Below are 17,115 nucleotides of genomic sequence, written 5' to 3' on the forward strand. Positions count from 1 at the left end.
CGCGTTGATAGTCTCGGTAAGTTCTAACTCTAAGTTTTGAGTTTTAATTGATTAATGACTAGGGTTTGGTTACTAGAGACTTGTATGACCCATTTGGGGGTAAAATGGGTGAAATTGGGTTATGTTGTTGTTATGGAACCCTAATAACCATAATCTAGGGTTTGGTTTAATGAAATGGAGTTTGTAGGTGTTAATGGTATTGTCAAGCATTAAACACTTGTTAAAATGTTGTTGAAATGGTAAATAGGTCATGTTTGACAAGTTTGGTAGTGAAAGTGTTAAATGGATCCAAAATGGGCTAGTTGACCTAGTTTGGGTGAAATGGGTATGAATTACCCTAAGTTTATGTTAATTGAAGTTAGTAGACTTTAATGCACTAGCTTTAGTGGTTAAAGTCGGGTCTTGGCCATTTAAGGGCGGTATTGGTGTGGTTGAGTCATTTAATGTGAATTGGGTCATTAAATGCTCAAGTAAGTGTAATGTGGTTAATTCCACTAGTTGGTGTATTGAATGTGCACTTAATGAATTAGGTACATTGCCTTGAAGTTCGGACGTGCATAATTATCATCCTTGTGTCAAGGTGAGTGGAATAATTATATGCGTGTATATATGATGTATTTATTTGTGTAATTGAGTTGTGAAGTGTCGACCTGTTAAGACACCACTCCTCACATAGCGAGTGAAGTGTTGATGTGTTAAGACACCACTCGGGAGTGAAGTATCGATGTGTTAAGATGCCACTCCGAGAGATGTAAAGAGTGAAGTGTCGATGTGCTAAGACACCACTCGGGGTGAAGTGCCGAAGTGTTAAGGCACCACCCGGGGTGAAGTATCGACGTGTTAAGATGCCACCCGTGGGGTTAGTGTACGAAGTGTTAAGTGCACTAATGGTTGTTATGAACTCCGACGGTTTTTAAACACCGTTCCCTCGTTCGTTTGGTTAACCATGGTTGTGTGTGTGGATTGTAGCATATTATATTGTTTAAACTATATGCTATTGTTATGCTAGCTAGTATGGTGGAAGGTTTAGTGTTATACTTGTGATGGTATGAATACTTATAATGCTAGCATGTATGCGGTAAATGTGTAAGTGATTGCAAGTAAGTAGGTTGTATATGTAAACGTATAATTGTTGCACTCACTAAGCATTAGCTTACTCCTCTCGTTGTTTATCTTTTTAGATGCATGTGTGGACAAGGGCAAGGGGGTTATTGGGCACTAGGTGTCCTTGTTGATGTTACGATGAAGCTTTTGGAAGTTGACCTACGTTTTGGGTAGTTTAGTCCCAAACCATGCTTAAGGGGTCGTTTGGATTATAAACTATCATTTGTAGTTGGTCAAACTTGTATCATATTCGTTAATGGCCTTTGTGCCTTTTTGTAAACATTAAACTCGTAGTATGTTTTTAATGAAGCGTGTGGAATGGCTTACATATTTAATTGGCGCGTAAATGTGTATCATTTTAAAAAAAAATTAAAATTTATCGTACGGAGTACGGGTTGGGTTGTTTCAATATAAGTTTAAGTACTCGTGTCTAGTATGTAAAACATAAAATCCGTATGTATTCTCAGTTCCCAAAATAAGTTAAAGTAAAAAGGGAATGCTATAACTCACAATGATAAAGTAGGGGAAAGTATGACTCGGAAAGTAAGCAAGTAATGAAGGTTGTCCAAACGGGTCCTCAACCTAAGTCAAATAGTACTAAGTTAGTAAATCGTCCGAATAGGTTTAAAATTATGTAAATAAGGTCTTAAGGGTCATCATCATTCATCATCAAATAAAAGGTGTAAAGTAAGTTTCGTTCATGAAATTAGTTTAAAACAAAGGCTGAGTTCGGTCAGTCACCACGGCCTCTATACCTACTGAAATAAGGTGAGACCAGTGGCCATGGCTCCGTCTATGAGTCCTTTAAGTGTGGTAAAATTTACAGATGCAAACTCATCTTCGTTTGACCGTGGCAACAGTCTAAGTGCGAGTAGGTCAGAAATTTCTCCACAACGTTAAAAGGACATAGTGACGATCGGAGGGCCATAAATCCTAAACCGTAACTCGGATTAAGATGAGTCCTATATGAAAAATTATCTACTCGAAAAGATCTATCTGAAAATCAAGGTTACAGTAGCCCAGGTGTACTGGTCTGTTACAGAACCCATAAAACAGTAGGCAGAAGACAGAAAACAGAAAAATAGTGGGTTCCGGTGGTCTTGGTGCTCGATGCTTATCACGGTTCTCATCCTTGATGCATATAGCTTCAAGTGTACAACTTGTTGATGTGTTTGCATCATTTTCACCAAGGTTTGACCATCATAACCCAAGTGTAAGTCTAAGATATGAAGCACAACTCACTTAAGTGTTGCAAGTGTTTTGATGAACCAAAGTTACATCAAAGTCTTAGATTCAACACATACATGAAATGTAAAAGTAATATTAACCAAGTTTTGACTATTATGACACAAGTGTAGGTCTAAGACATGTAGCACAACTCACTTAAGAGTTGTATGAAGTTTGATGAACCAAGGTTACATCAAAGTCTTAGATCTAACACATACATGAACTTTAAAACTAATAATAAGTTACAAACTTGAAAGTGAACTTATGAAATCAAGATCTTAAGATGTAGAACATAGTTCTTAGTTAGATCTTGAAGATCCAAGACTCAAAAGTCTAGATCAAGCATAAGTATACAAAGTTATAATTAAAGAAACTTACTTACATGTTCTTGAACTTTTAAAGTTAATTTTAGTTCAAGATTAATGAGATCAAAGTTAACTAGTAACATTTGACCAATAACAACCAACAAACATGAAATTAAAGTGCATAAAATGAAGACATAAACTAAGTAAACAAGTAACTAGTTCATTGTTGTTCATACTTTAAAGATTCAAACCAAAGTTTGATCTTTAAGAAAGTAAACTTTAAAGTTTACTAACATGACTTACAAGTATGATTTGCAACACATGAACTCTAAATCTTTTAAAACAAGTAAGGTAGAATCATTAACTAGTAAGTTTATGTTCTTGAGTGTTCTTGAAAATACAAGATATTATGAAGAATCAAACTAAAGAGTTGATTCTTGAAACTAATAAAGAACAATAACAACAACTAGTAATTAAGTAACAAATAACAACATGAACCAAGTAACAACAAACAACAAAGAATGATGATGATAAAGGGTGTCTTGGTTTCGGTTTTACAAGAGAAAAAGGAAGGAGAAATATTTATTTCAAGTTACTTACAAGATGAGAGAAAAGAGAGAAAATGATTTGCAAGTAGAAGTGTGAGTTTGAAATGAGAGAGTTTCAAGTGAGAAGTGATAAGCAAAAATGAAACAAAAACACTCCATATGGATTTCAAAACTGACGGCCAAGAGGGGAATCAAGGGGGAACCAATTGCTCACTAGTCACTAGCATGTATGTGTCATAAAAGTTGGTTATTAGGTGTTAGTTCATGGGGATTATGTGCAAGTAACATGGTAACTAGATTCCATACAAGTTAAGCCATCTAGTTAAGTCTTAAGAGTAATACTTACATACAAAAATGGGCTAACTAATTCCTTTAAGGTGTATGGTGGGCTTATAAGCCCATATTCAAGAGTCCATTTATATTAATCAAGTCCAAGTTCCATTAATTAACAAATAAATCCAATTAAAGCCCAAGTAACTAACTAATCACCATAGTTAATTAAAATGATTAATAAAATCAATCATGAATGTAAATAATACTTGAAAATATTATTCGTGCAAGTTTCGTGTGTCACAAAGACGTTTCGGGCAATTAAAGTCAAGTACGGTTAATCATGGCAACAAGTAAATGTAATAACATACATTCGTTTAATCACAAGTATTAATAATAATAATTATTAATAAATAACGTTGGAAAAACCAGGGTCGTTACACACTAATACAATTATTTCTTGTAAGACTCGTCCCACATAGGTGGAGGAGGAGAACGAAACACCATTTATAAGGGAGAATGTGGATATCTCTCCTGGTAGACGAGTTTTAGAAAGCAAAATTGTGAGACTGTAGATGGCTGAATGATAGGTAAGCCGAAGGTCAAAGCAGACAATATATTCTACGGGTTGCGCGGGCTGTTACATGATGGTATCAGAGCTAGGGCCCGCATCGATGTGCACTGCGGGGACGCAGTGTCCCGAAGGGGGGAGAGTTGTAAGACTCGTCCCACATCGGTGGGGGAGGAGAACGAAACACCTTTTATAAGGGAGGGTGTGGATACCTCTCATGGTAGACGCGTTTTGAAAGACGGAGGTCAAAGCGGATAAAATCTATTACGGGTTGCGCGGACTGTTACATTTCATTTTAGGTTTAGGGTTGCTTTCCCTTAAATCTTCTCGCTAATGAGTTAGCAAGATTGTTGCAAATGGGTATAACTACTTTATTTTTATTAGTTTAGGATTTGAGTAACTTAAAGACATATGAAATCTCTTCAAAGGTTTTAACATTCATGTTATGAGTGGCACATTCATGTTATAAGGCCACTCACAACAGTTTCGTTATTGAAATGTCTTCAAACTTTTTTTCAAAGGCACGAATGTCATAGGTTGTGTCTTTGATTAATCTTTTTCTCTTGATTCTTGTAACGGGATGGAAGACGGGGATAGTGGGGCGGTTATTTTTTATGTATACAATATAAGATTATTAGTAAGTGTCGGTTCTAGGAAAATTCAGTTATTCAGTCATTCAGTAATAACATCCAATTATGTTTTATCTTTTCGAGAAAATACTACACATGCCCATGAGCGAATAAATTTTTGAGGGTTAACGTAACAATCGAAAATAGAAAAACTTTGTTATTTTTTGTGTATCGTGTGTTGTTTTTTGTGTATGATTTTGTTGTTTGATTGTTTCAATATAGTTGGGATGTTGTATTCTTGATTTATAGTTTTCGGGTGTGTTTGGACAAAACTAGTTGAAGCTAAAGCTTAAGCTTATGGTAGGAGTTGAAGCTGGAATATGAGCTTAGTTTTAAAGCTGAAGTTTATTTGAGCATATGATTTTTATAAGATCTACTTTTTTTTTCTGCTACCTAACAAAACTTAAGTATTGAAGTTTATTAAAATCATATGATTAAACTTATAAGCTCTCACAAGCTGCGTTCCAAACACACCCTCTGTGTTACAGCTTCCATCACTTGTAGAAGTTCTTGTTTTCTCAAAAAAGAAAAATAGATTTTAAAAAACTTAAGTTGGTGCAAAATGTAATTTAGCAAAGTATGAGGGGACATGTGTGGAAATAATAATTAATTTAGTACGGAGTAAAAACATAAATAAAAAGGGGGCAGAGAGAAGTGATAATAGCAAGCGCACCACCAGCAGACAAATGGGTCCCATGGCTATAACCACACTCTCCTGCTTTGTTTCCTCTTAGGTGACCACTTTTCTCCTTTTCTTCTTCTTACTTTTTCAGTTCTTCAACTCTCTCATTTTTCACTTGAAAAAAAGCCTCCCATTTTCACAACCCCCTTTGCTTTCCAACTTGTACTGTACAACCCTTGTTCTTGTTTCAATGGATACTACTTTTAGGGTCAGTGGTAGAGATTATGGAGATGAGGAAGAACTTGAATTAGGATTAGGTTTAAGTCTTACTTCTAGTTCTTATGTTCCATCTTCTAATGCTGCTGTCAGGTTAATTTCTTAAATTTTAGAATTTTAATTTCTGTGTATGAAATTTTCAATTTTGTTTGTGTATTTGAGGTGGGGTAGGGTTCAAGTTGATTCCTAGTATGGTTTCACTGCATTTATGGGTTGTATAACTATAATATGCATTTATGATTAAAAAAAATTCTGTTTTTCGTCAAAAAGATAAAAATTTATTGATGCATAACCAAAGAATAAAATAAAATCTATGACTGATTTGAAGGTTCTTTCAAATTGAAAAAAAAATAAAAAAAAAGGTTTTAGAACGGAAATTTAATTATTTTTTTTAAATAATACTGGAACTGAAATTCGCAAACAATTATGCATTTGAGTTGGGTTTTAAGAAAGATCACTGCTTGATGCTTCTAGTAAACCTTAAACTGATATGAATCACAGAAGATTTGCTTAAAAGCATAAAAAAAGTTTTTTTTCAAGGTTTTTTAGAGATTGAGAAAATGGGTTGTAATAAAAATTGAAACTTGCTTATGATGATTCTTAGTTTGGTTTCATTTCATACAAGGGTTGTACCATTTGTGTATAAAGTTGTATATCAAGAAAGATCACTGCTTGGTGTTTCTTTGAAAACTTATACTGTACTGATTAACATAATATTGGTATGGATAATGGAAATGTTTAGTTATTATTTTATTAAAATTTTTAGTTTCTTTAGATAATTCTTAGTTTGGGTTCATTGCATTTAAGGATTGTATTACATGCATTCATTGCTGTGTATCAAGAGAAATCACTGTTTCAGGTTTCTTTAAAGCCTAAATTGATTTTAACCAGATAAAGATTGTTTTTTTGTTGTTGCTCTTGGTTAGGTCTCTTTCATATTTGATGAAAGTTTCCTAGTTTTATATAAAGTTTGTTTTTTTGCTAAAAAAAACTAAAGCTTTTTTAGAAAATTGAAAAATACGGTTCTTTTTCAAATTAGGACTTGTTTGATTGATTCTTAGTTTGGTTCCCTTCTATTTAAGGGTTGTACTGTACCACATGCATTAATTTTTTCTGGTTTATATAAATCCTAGCTTATATGAACCAGAGAGAGTCCTTTTTTAGTTATTGGATAAATTAGTTCTTTTTCAGATTGGAACTTGCCTTGGACATTAGTTTTGCTTCTTTGCATTTATGGGTTGTACCATATGCATTTATTGTTGTATATCAATAAAGATCACTTCTTGTAGTTACTTTTGATGACACTTAGTTTAATTTCATTGCATTTAAGAGTTATACTACATGCATTTATTATTGTATATCAAGAAAGTGTACTGTTTGTAGTTATTTTAAGTGATTAAACTGATTTTAACCAAAGACAATGCCTTTTCAAAACTGTTAATTTTATTATTTATTTTTTTTTTTTTTTTTAACAGTCAGGTGGTGGGATGGCCACCTGTGAAGACATACAGGATGAACAGTTTGGTCAACCAAGCGAAATTTTCCAAGAACGAAGGAGTGGGTGTGAACGATAATACTTCTAAGAAGAAGAAAAACGTAAGGCGTGAAAACGATAACGAAAAAACTGCCGCTAAGGAAACAGGGCATTCTGGATATGTGAAGGTTAATATGGACGGGTTGACGATCGGAAGAAAAATCGATCTGAATGCACATGATTGCTATGAAACTCTTGCTCATGCTCTTGAAGTTATGTTCTTGAAAACAGCCTCAAGTGTCACTTCTATCCGTAAGTGTAGTTTTTTTAGAATGTGTAAATAAAATAAAATAAAATAAATAAAAAATATAAAGTGTTGATTTGATTCAGGTAAAGAAAAGCAGCAACGTTCGCGGCTTTTGGATGGATCTTCCGAGTTTGTGCTAACGTATGAAGATAAAGAAGGAGATTGGATGCTCGTTGGTGACGTTCCATGGAGGTACTATACTTATAAAGTCAACTTTTTGACCGTATAAGAGACTCGGGGTTGACTAATTTATAATTGACCTAAATTGCTCTTGTGAATCATGTTACTTGCAGGATGTTTCTTGGCACAGTGAAAAGGCTCAGAATAATGAAAACTTCTGATACGAATGGACTTGGTACGTTTAGCAAATACAAGTCAACTTCTTAAATCATGTTTTGAGTCTGATATGAAGGTTACCCATTTGTATATGCAGCTCCAAGATACCAGGAAAAGAATCAGAACTCGAAAAGCAAGTTTCTTGAGTTAAAAAGATGAAGAAAACGCCTAAAGACTAGAAAACTTGAAGCTTTTGTTTGATAATCTTGGCTGATTAACTATAATGTTTACTCTTTTCGATTCTTTTTTGCGTTTTTTTTTTTTTGTCTATTCGATTCTTTTTTGCGTTTTTTTTTGTTGTGGTAAGCTTATTATAGTTCCATACCAACTTAAAAGGTTTGATGATGTTATTACAAGTTTGATTATATTTTAATTGGTAATTGTTCGTTCATAGTTTGTAATCGATTCATTTATGTTCTTCTAGCCGTAAAAAAAAGAACCTTCATTCAAGTTTTTAGGATAATACTTTTCTTTTACTAACACACTACTTCAACCATACATTTACAAAGTAATTTAGTGGTTGACGTTTTGATATTGTAAGAGGTTGTAAGTTTAAACCTTATTAACCTCATGAGATGATCTCAAAAAGGATCATAAACGGTGATATCTCTGTTTACCTATTTATTAACTGATAACTTCGAAACTTAGTACATGTTTTGATAATGTAGAAAACATGCTTCATGCACAGATAAACATTGATGTCACAAAATCTGAAATAACAAAAGTGTGCACAACTGCAAACCTCGTGGATGTTTATTTCAGGATCATTATGCAAAACAAACATAAACAAATATGTTTCTGAAGTTATCATGTCATACAACAAGGTTGTGTCACCGAATAAACAGAAAAAAGTGACAAATTCAACGCAAAAAGTCTCTTGGATCGGTTACAAAACCAGTCAAAGCCGAAGCTGCAGCAGTGTATGGAGAAGCCAAATAAATCTGACCATCTTTGTGGCCCATTCGACCTGGAAAGTTCCTATTTGTGGTCGAAACACACACCTGTCATCAATTAACACTGTCAATTTTTGTTAAATACTTTTCAAATTAGATAGCAATTTCACTTTTACCTAGGGTGGCAAATCGGTTGGGTTGGTTAACTAGATTAAAGCAGAATCAAGATGAAAACAAGCCATTTAATTCAGAAAAGGGGATCTAGATCGTATCTGGTTAGCCCGCAATTTTAAGTTTTCTTTTGAATTATCATCAAAGCCAAAATGCTGATTATGATTTCAAAAGAGATTCATTTATAACTAAAAGCAACAAAAAAAAAAAATTTTGTAGCATGAAAAAGTACTAAATTGTTATGTAATGACTAATGAGTCAATTTAAATTCTTGCAAAATCTCCTAACATTAAATTCCAAAAAAAAAAAAATTCATGTTGCGCCCACAAAAGGCCAAAAAGTCATTAGGGAAAACCCAAGGTTTGATAAAAAATTGTTCATTTGGACTTACATTGCCCTTCTATTTGCTTCAAAAACACCAAATGTTTTTATATATGCAACATCTGTTCTTATAAGTTGATAAGGTTATCAATTTTTTCTCGAAAAATAAAAGGCTTTTATAAGTTTTCAAGCTGCTAATTATTATGCTTGACCTAAACACTCAAACTGTACGATATTTGCCCGGGTAAAAAAGAGCATATGGATGTACTGAAAAGTAAATACTAGCCTGAGGTTCGTTAATCCGGGCATAAGTATCCTTTGGACCACCCAAACAGGCACCACAACTAGGACTGGTTGGTGTATCGCATCCAGCAGCTTCAAATATCTGAGAACAAGTCTTGCCGCCAGATCCTGGCACTGGAAGGGTATATATGTCCATCCATACCTATCAAATTATTGTGTTAGCATACGATAATTTGTGCAAAATTTTGAAAATATTGTGTTAGCATACGATATTACACGGACCTTTTGAGTAGCAGGAACAAGGAATGTGGGTACTTTGACCTTTTCACCCTGCACGTTATATCAACCGATAACATAACATGATAACATAAACAACAACATTACCGAATTATTGTTGTTGTAATTGATAACAATAAAATGGTAAAACCAGGTAGGAGATAAACTTGGTACCACTTATTATTGGGACCACCAAAATGTGAAAAGAGTATAAATCAGTAAAATTAAGAAGATAAGAGATATTGTGAAATCTTACTGAAGCTAGAAGAACTCTGGCAGCAGCCATAAAATCTTCGGTTTTTCCACCAGTACAAGACCCGATATAGACTCTGTCTATTTTAACATCTTTACATTCCCTTGCTAATGCACGGTTATCAGGAGAATGAGGCTTCAAACGCGTAGAAACTATCATTAGTATTACAAGTATCTGAACAGAGAAGTTTCAAGCATTTATAACCCCCTAGCTAATGTAGTAACGTTTCTTAACAGTAGTGGTGGCAAAATGGGCGGGGATGGAATGATAATGGGTCACAACTAGGGTTGTTCATTTTTAAATATCCAGAATGTTGGATAAGCGAAGTTAGGATTTCTGAATATCCAGATAGTGGATTTAACTACCCAAAACCCGTATCTCGGGTTATCCAAATTACCAAATACCCAAATCAAAGAAATATTTTTTCCAATTCTTTTTAAACTGACTATTTAAATAATGTTTTTAAGAATAATACAAGTATACAATATATGTTAATGCAATAAAATTTAAAATCTTGATTTATTTGATCCAAAATACTAATAATATTTCTAAAGACACTACTTTGTTTTAATTTAAACATATAAGCAAAGCTTATATAACCATATATTAATTAATAAACCAACTAATAAAAAATTTAGATTATACTACTTAAATCCAATAAATAAGTAATACGGAATCTAAAATTATAAATCTATTCATTGGATACTGGGATACCCGAATTATCCGAAATTTTGAAAATCATTACCCAATACCCGAAAGTCTGGATACCCGATTTTGGATATCTGAAAAATAGGATACTTGAAATTTCGGGTAATTTGGGCCGGATATTTCGGATTCTGATATTTGAACACCCCCTAGTCACAACAGTGTAAACAGGCATAATTTATTAAGGATTGAGATGAGCCAGTCAAGTTTGATTGACCCGAAAACACTATTTTAGCATGTCTTGAAAGATATAAATAACTAATACATACTTAATAATTAAAAAAAGAATATACATACATACAACAGTTATCTAAACCATATATTTAACTAATTTAATATCATACCCATTTGACTAGACTTAAGATGACTTTCACCCTGTTTTACCCCTTCTGCTTTTAGCAAAAATAAAATAAAATAGTTTGACCTGTTTGCAATAAGACACAACCCAATTTGACCTGTTCGTAATGGCGTGGCCCAAAATTGCCACCTATTCTTAAAATCAAAGTGAAGTCAGATGACTAATAACGAACCTTTGCCACCAAGGGCTCCAATTTAGATACATCAATTCTGTACTCTGCAAGAAACCTGAAATACAAAAAAAGAAGAATGCGCATACGAAATGCGATATTGAATACTATCATTATGTAATCATCATGTATATCAGTAATACAAATCTATTGAATTAATGAAGGGCAAAAATGAAAAAGGAATCACCTTGCTTGATCATCGCTATAGACTGGTTCATAAGGCACCGACGTCTTGTCCTGCAGGTGATACAAATCTTAGCAATATTAGAAACAGAAATGAGAAATCATAATTATGACATCATAATTATAATTTTGATTTAGAAATTTGTTGGACTTTGTAAGTAACAAACCATATATGGAAAAATGAAGAATTTTATGAGTATGTTTAAACAAACCTCGAGGTATTTAAATGTCGTGGCATCAGCGGGAACAATGCCATTCTTCCCCCCAGCTTCAACAACCATGTTGCATAATGTCATTCTTTCTTCCATCTATGCAAATTGAAAAAAAAAAAAAAAAAAAAAAAAACTTGATTGTTAATGTTTTTAATATTGTGACAAGTTCCTGGCCCACCCAAATTGCAACATTTTCTTCTATTATTAGAATGATAACTGGTTCACTATTTACCCATTATCACTTTATCACCGTTACAACTAAACAGATGGTATAGTACTTTAAATATTTGACAAAAATACAAGTCAAACAATGGAATCTTCATGGAGAAATATACTATACAACAAGTAGAAATGACTTTTAACTTTCTTAACTGACTTGTTAGGAGAAAAGTGAAAGTAAAGGTGTTGTTTGTTTTCCTGTCTGCAGACCTTATTATGTCTTATATTTGCTCGCCCGCAGACGTTTTTACTGCAGAGGGTTTGTTTTTCTGAAGACACAAGATAAAATAATGTCTTATTATGTCTGCAGCCTCGCAGACTTAGAAATGTGCTTCTAAGTGTTGCAGACAGAATTAAGTTATGTTGCAGACATAAAAACAAACCGTCTTCATTAAGCATACAGACCTTCAGACCACATCTTCTTAACAGACACGGTCTGCAGATCTTCAGAAAAAAAAATCTTAAAAAACAAACAGCACCTAAAACTCATGGTAACCCATTTACCCCAAAATAGGTAGGAATTGCCACTGTTACTAATGGGCACATTTATAGCTTGAGATGCTTACACAATTGCATATTTAAGAAAACACTAAGAAGAATGACTTACTGTTAGACTTGCAATTGTTGATCCAACAAACTCCATTGCTTTATATGTTGCACCAGATACAGAGATTTCACCAATTATCTATATCATTTATTAACATAATTAGTGACAGTAGTAACAAAAGTTTAATACATTACATATTCATACTATGGTTTAATACATTACATTACATAAAGCATAATCCACCAACAAATTGATACATATGGTTTTGGGATTGTTAATTGTGTATAAAAATAAATAAAACCTACTTGTAATATCAAATCCTTTGCAAGCAGATAGTCGGGCATTTTTCCATCCAATACAAATCTTAGAGTTGGAGGCACCTGCAAATTACGGTGATAAGTAGGAAAGTGACAGTCATTATTCAAAAAACTAAACAAAACCACATCAAATTAACAAGTGTTACGACATGTGTATTAAAATGATTTTAATAAATTTAGGAACTAAGAAGCTTTAGGGTGTGTTTGGCCGAACTAGCTGGTGCTAGAAGCTGGAGCTTATTCTTTTAGCGGGAAGCTGGAACTTATTTTTTGTAAGTGTTTTGTAAAATAGTTGGACTTGGAGCTTATAGTTAGGAAGAGCTTAATTTTAAGCTCTACATTTTAATATAAGCTCTACTTTTTCTATGCTACCAAACAAAGCTATTATAAGTTCTACTTTTTTAAGCTCTTATAAGCTCCTAAAATGTGTCATCCAAACACACCCTTAAGATGGAAATAGTTTGGGAAATGCAACATCATATTTGATCCCTAAGAATCTGTTTTTGTAACATTACACATTACATACAGCCTAAAAAGTTAATAATTTTGTGATATGAAATATTCAGAATCAGATTACAATCACATAATCCGCTGTAACAAGACAGGCTGTGTGAGATAATGTTTGTTGTGTTTGAAGTTGTGATAATCTGATATTCAGTTGATTGAGTACGTGACAACTCTAATATCTTGGGACTTATAGTTAGGTAATCATATATTCAGAATCAATTTTAATTGCAGCTATTCCATAACTAATTATTTAGCCCCTTAATAGTCAAATAATCAGTATCAGTTTCTGTATCCACTAAAAAAGATAATGTGGCTACGCAACTTGAAGAACGCATCAACTTGAAGAACGCATCAACTGGATATTCTCTTTTAAACACCCCTATAAATATAAATTGTAATAAAATCATAGCCTTAATCTCAGGTCAACCAAACGCACAAGAGTCAAAACTGAAGACACAATAATGAGTTCAGACGCACATCCATATGGACCATACATCAGTCTCACTTCAATTTTATCACACGTAAGAACATAAATAGTAAAATGCATACTATACATCTAGACAAGCAAATTTGGTACAAGTTTTCAAAGTATAGTACACGGACATCATAAAACCAATGGCCTCGAGAAAGGAAATCAAACAATTATTCGAAGCCTTCATCAGAACTAAAAGCACACTTCCATTAGTTACGTCACATCCAATTATCATAAAAATTAGTCTCCTTGGGAACGTTTAATGACAAAGTAACATGTTTAGTCCTCACATAAAGGACGCATAATATAAGTAGAGCCCAAGAATTCATATAAAAAATGCTTTTTCATACCTTCAGTAAAAGTTTTCCGGTCCCTAACACAAAACCAGCATCAGTGTTTCCAATTCCGGTTGCGAACTGGCCAAATGCTCCAGCAGTACAGGTGTGAGAATCTGTACCAAGTAGGACCTGAGGTAGAGTTATGAGCAAAAAGATTGTTTATATCTTCATACAGTAGCAAACAGAGGTGGCAATTTTTTATTTTTTTGGAACGGCACCAGAGGTAACAATTTAGATCCATAAATGGGTGGATTTGGGTTATGCTTCATCCCTGATGGATAAAAGAATAACTAAAAGATGGGTAAAATGATTCAAAAGGGCCGAAAGCCACCTGCAATGTACTCGGTAAAATAGATATATTAAAGTAACAAAAAATTTGCTTTTCGTATTAAAGTAATGACACTTTTCTTTCCCCATTTAATAAACTAGATATCTGTAACAGAGGTAGTTTTGTAGAGAGAAAACAGTTGACTGGTTCCAACTCATACATAACTATTCGTTTTGACAAATTACCCAAACCTGCCCAACCCGTCTATTTTGCCACCTCCTCTGGTGATTTTAGTTTAGATTTGAAAATAGGATTCAGGTGTACCTCTCCAGGTCTGCAGTGACCTTCTTGTGCAAGAGCGACATGGCATACACCTTTATAATCAGGATTAGCCTAGAAATGAATTAATGTTTCGTTTAAGTTTTAACATCCACTGAACGCTTTGTAATGTGTAACAAAATATTACAAAGGCAAGAACATTATACCTTGAAGTTGCTAAGGTCCTTAATATCATAAAAATATTTGATCCCTTGCTCATGAGAGAAATCTCTAATGATATCGACATTTCTATTTGCTCTTTCATCGGCCGTAAAAATATAGTGGTCAGGTATAATGACAACCTTTTCACGGTCCCACACCTAAAACAATAGCCACATAAGTCATACGATCTCAAATCTGATAAGTTCAAGATAGACCTCGAAAAAATTTGACTCCTCAACACATACCTTACGCATCATAGAAAACAATAACAAAACAGGTACGTTTTAATTTATAAACAGCAATAACACTTTGTTTAAATTTTGGACTTCTTATGATATATATCCTAGTTTGGATTTGAAGGGTCACCTTGGCATCATTTCCAAATTCTTTCTTGAAAATTCCAATTGCACCTGGGCCACAAACATCGTGTGTCATCAAGACGTCAACGTTGACCCAAACATTTTCACCCGGAATCAACTGAGATTTCTCAGAAGCCCTAGAAAAAATCTTTTCTGTCATTGTCATCCCAGTCTTTACCTGAAAATAGACGCTCCAATTAGTCATAATCTTACGATTCACCCATCGTACTTACAATGATCAAATAAAACTATAGCAAAAAAGTTGAGCAGAATTAACACAAAAAACACAATAAACTTGTATTAGCTGCTCTACTTTATGGTATCATAATCCTAAATTTGTGTCAATAAGCTAAGACTGTAAATAGCCAACCAAAACCTCACATTTCATTTTCTTCTAACTCTCAATCTTTTATGCTAAAAAACATTAACTTCTGATACTTTGATTCTTGTTATGAAATCAAAGAAACTTAATCAGATTTGTCCAAAAACCCTAAGTTTTCTAGCATCGTATCATTGTCACATTCATGATATCAAAAGCCATAACATGCATAAATTTCACACATCTACAATATACAGTTGACAAAATTATAATAACACAATTTATAAAATACAAACACTGAACTGAACCAGTTGCAGCTGGTATTCTTGCTGATTGTTGTGGGGCCATCACGGATACAATCTTTTTTGATACTTTCTTCTGACCCATTTTGATTGCTGAAGAAACTTGAGCAGAAAATGAAGATGCACCCCCATCTATCTACAATACAACAGCAAAAAGATATTAGAATTGGGTTAAATAACAAATTTACAACAAACCCAACAAGAGAATTGAATCAAGGAAATGATAATACGATAAAGTTTTAATGTTTATTACCTGGGTTAAGAAAGGGGAAGAGGATGATGAAATTGCAGATGAAGCCGCCATTGATGACGAGACGACCACTAATTTGTGGTTTGTTACAGGTCTGAATATGATGCAAGAAGCAAAATATATATACCAAAAATGGTGGCTGCAAAGTGTCGAGATATCGTCGTTTGGTTTGATGGGTCCCTTTGAAATTGATAACTTTTCGAAGTTTTTGTTCGGAGTTTATGTATGCACATATGACATGGCCCAGCCCATTTACCTTGTGATAACTGAAGAGTACTGCTACGTATTTGGGTAAATTGGTCAAAACTAGAAAAATACCGGCTCACGAGCTTTCAAATTGTGTATTCATATTTAATGTAGCGGCATGTATTTACAGAATTAAAAAATGTTACTGATATGTTTGGAAACACGTGATTAGTACCTAGTATGCCTAAGGACTCCGCGCTTTTAACGCCAGAAAATCGCATAAAAAGGGAACAGAACCATCGATATGATGTTGTTAGTTAAGATTTTTTATTATACGTGTACGTATGTATGAGAAAAGTATCCCGAAATATTTAACGTTTTTTTAAAAACATTCCATTTCGCGCAGAGCTAGTTGCGTTGTGTTCGTAAAATTATTTCGAGTTGAACGGTGAAGCGGGGTAAATTTAACTATCGGAGAGCGGATAGATATGGCCCGTTGAAAATTTGGGTGGATTTTAATTAAGTTTTTTAATAAAATAATGATTTTATGCTTTGTACTCATGAAGAATTTGTAAATTATACATAGTTTGGGGGGGTTTTGGAAATTGGTGATGTCGTTGTTTCCTTTATGGAACGACCAAATTTTTGCTTGCATTTAGTATATGTGTAAAAAAATTTGGGTGGATTTTAATTAAGTTTTTTAATAAAATAATGATTTTATGCTTTGTACCTCTGAAGAATTTGTAAATTATACGTAGTTTGGGGAGTTTTTGGAAATTGGTGATGTCGTTGTTTCCTTTATGGAACGACCAAATTTTTGCTTCCATTTAGTATATGTATAAAAATAAAAATAAAAATAAAAATAAAAATAAATAAAAATAAATATAAATGTCCACATTTTCGGAGGTGTTTAACAATATGCCTCAAAAAATATAAATTGCAACATATGCCTCATATCCACGCATCATGCATGGATGCTCGTGCGTGATGCGTCGTCGCGTGGACACTGAGCATAACGAGCATGCTTGCTTGTTATCATGTTATATCACCCAAAGCGCACCACGCATAGTGCTAACGCACTAACCAATCATATACACG

General features: G+C 33.6%; 2 protein-coding genes across 2 annotated transcripts; one reads left to right on the top strand and one right to left on the bottom strand.

Annotated features, from left to right (window-relative positions):
* Positions 1 to 5,460: 5,460 nt before the first annotated feature.
* Positions 5,461 to 7,892, top strand: LOC139843415 (auxin-responsive protein IAA13-like). The gene is made up of 5 exons (XM_071833482.1): positions 5,461 to 5,645; positions 7,028 to 7,338; positions 7,417 to 7,525; positions 7,627 to 7,688; positions 7,767 to 7,892. The coding sequence occupies exons 1-5, from the start codon at positions 5,527 to 5,529 to the stop codon at positions 7,826 to 7,828; spliced, it is 663 nt and encodes a 220-aa protein (XP_071689583.1). The 5' UTR covers positions 5,461 to 5,526; the 3' UTR covers positions 7,829 to 7,892.
* A 488-nt stretch (positions 7,893 to 8,380) lies between these two features.
* Positions 8,381 to 16,003, bottom strand: LOC139843416 (3-isopropylmalate dehydratase large subunit, chloroplastic-like). Its single transcript, XM_071833483.1, has 15 exons — positions 15,835 to 16,003; positions 15,583 to 15,717; positions 14,968 to 15,138; positions 14,607 to 14,759; positions 14,446 to 14,514; positions 13,866 to 13,982; positions 12,525 to 12,599; positions 12,280 to 12,357; positions 11,454 to 11,549; positions 11,246 to 11,295; positions 11,062 to 11,116; positions 9,830 to 9,961; positions 9,580 to 9,627; positions 9,341 to 9,499; positions 8,381 to 8,670 (listed from the first exon to the last, which is right to left on the bottom strand). Exons 1-15 carry the CDS (start codon positions 15,883 to 15,885, stop codon positions 8,530 to 8,532), a joined length of 1,530 nt encoding a protein of 509 aa, XP_071689584.1. The 5' UTR covers positions 15,886 to 16,003; the 3' UTR covers positions 8,381 to 8,529.
* Positions 16,004 to 17,115: the final 1,112 nt, after the last annotated feature.

The sequence above is a fragment of the Rutidosis leptorrhynchoides genome, chromosome 4, assembly GCF_046630445.1.
Source record: "Rutidosis leptorrhynchoides isolate AG116_Rl617_1_P2 chromosome 4, CSIRO_AGI_Rlap_v1, whole genome shotgun sequence".
NCBI lineage: Eukaryota > Viridiplantae > Streptophyta > Magnoliopsida > Asterales > Asteraceae > Rutidosis > Rutidosis leptorrhynchoides.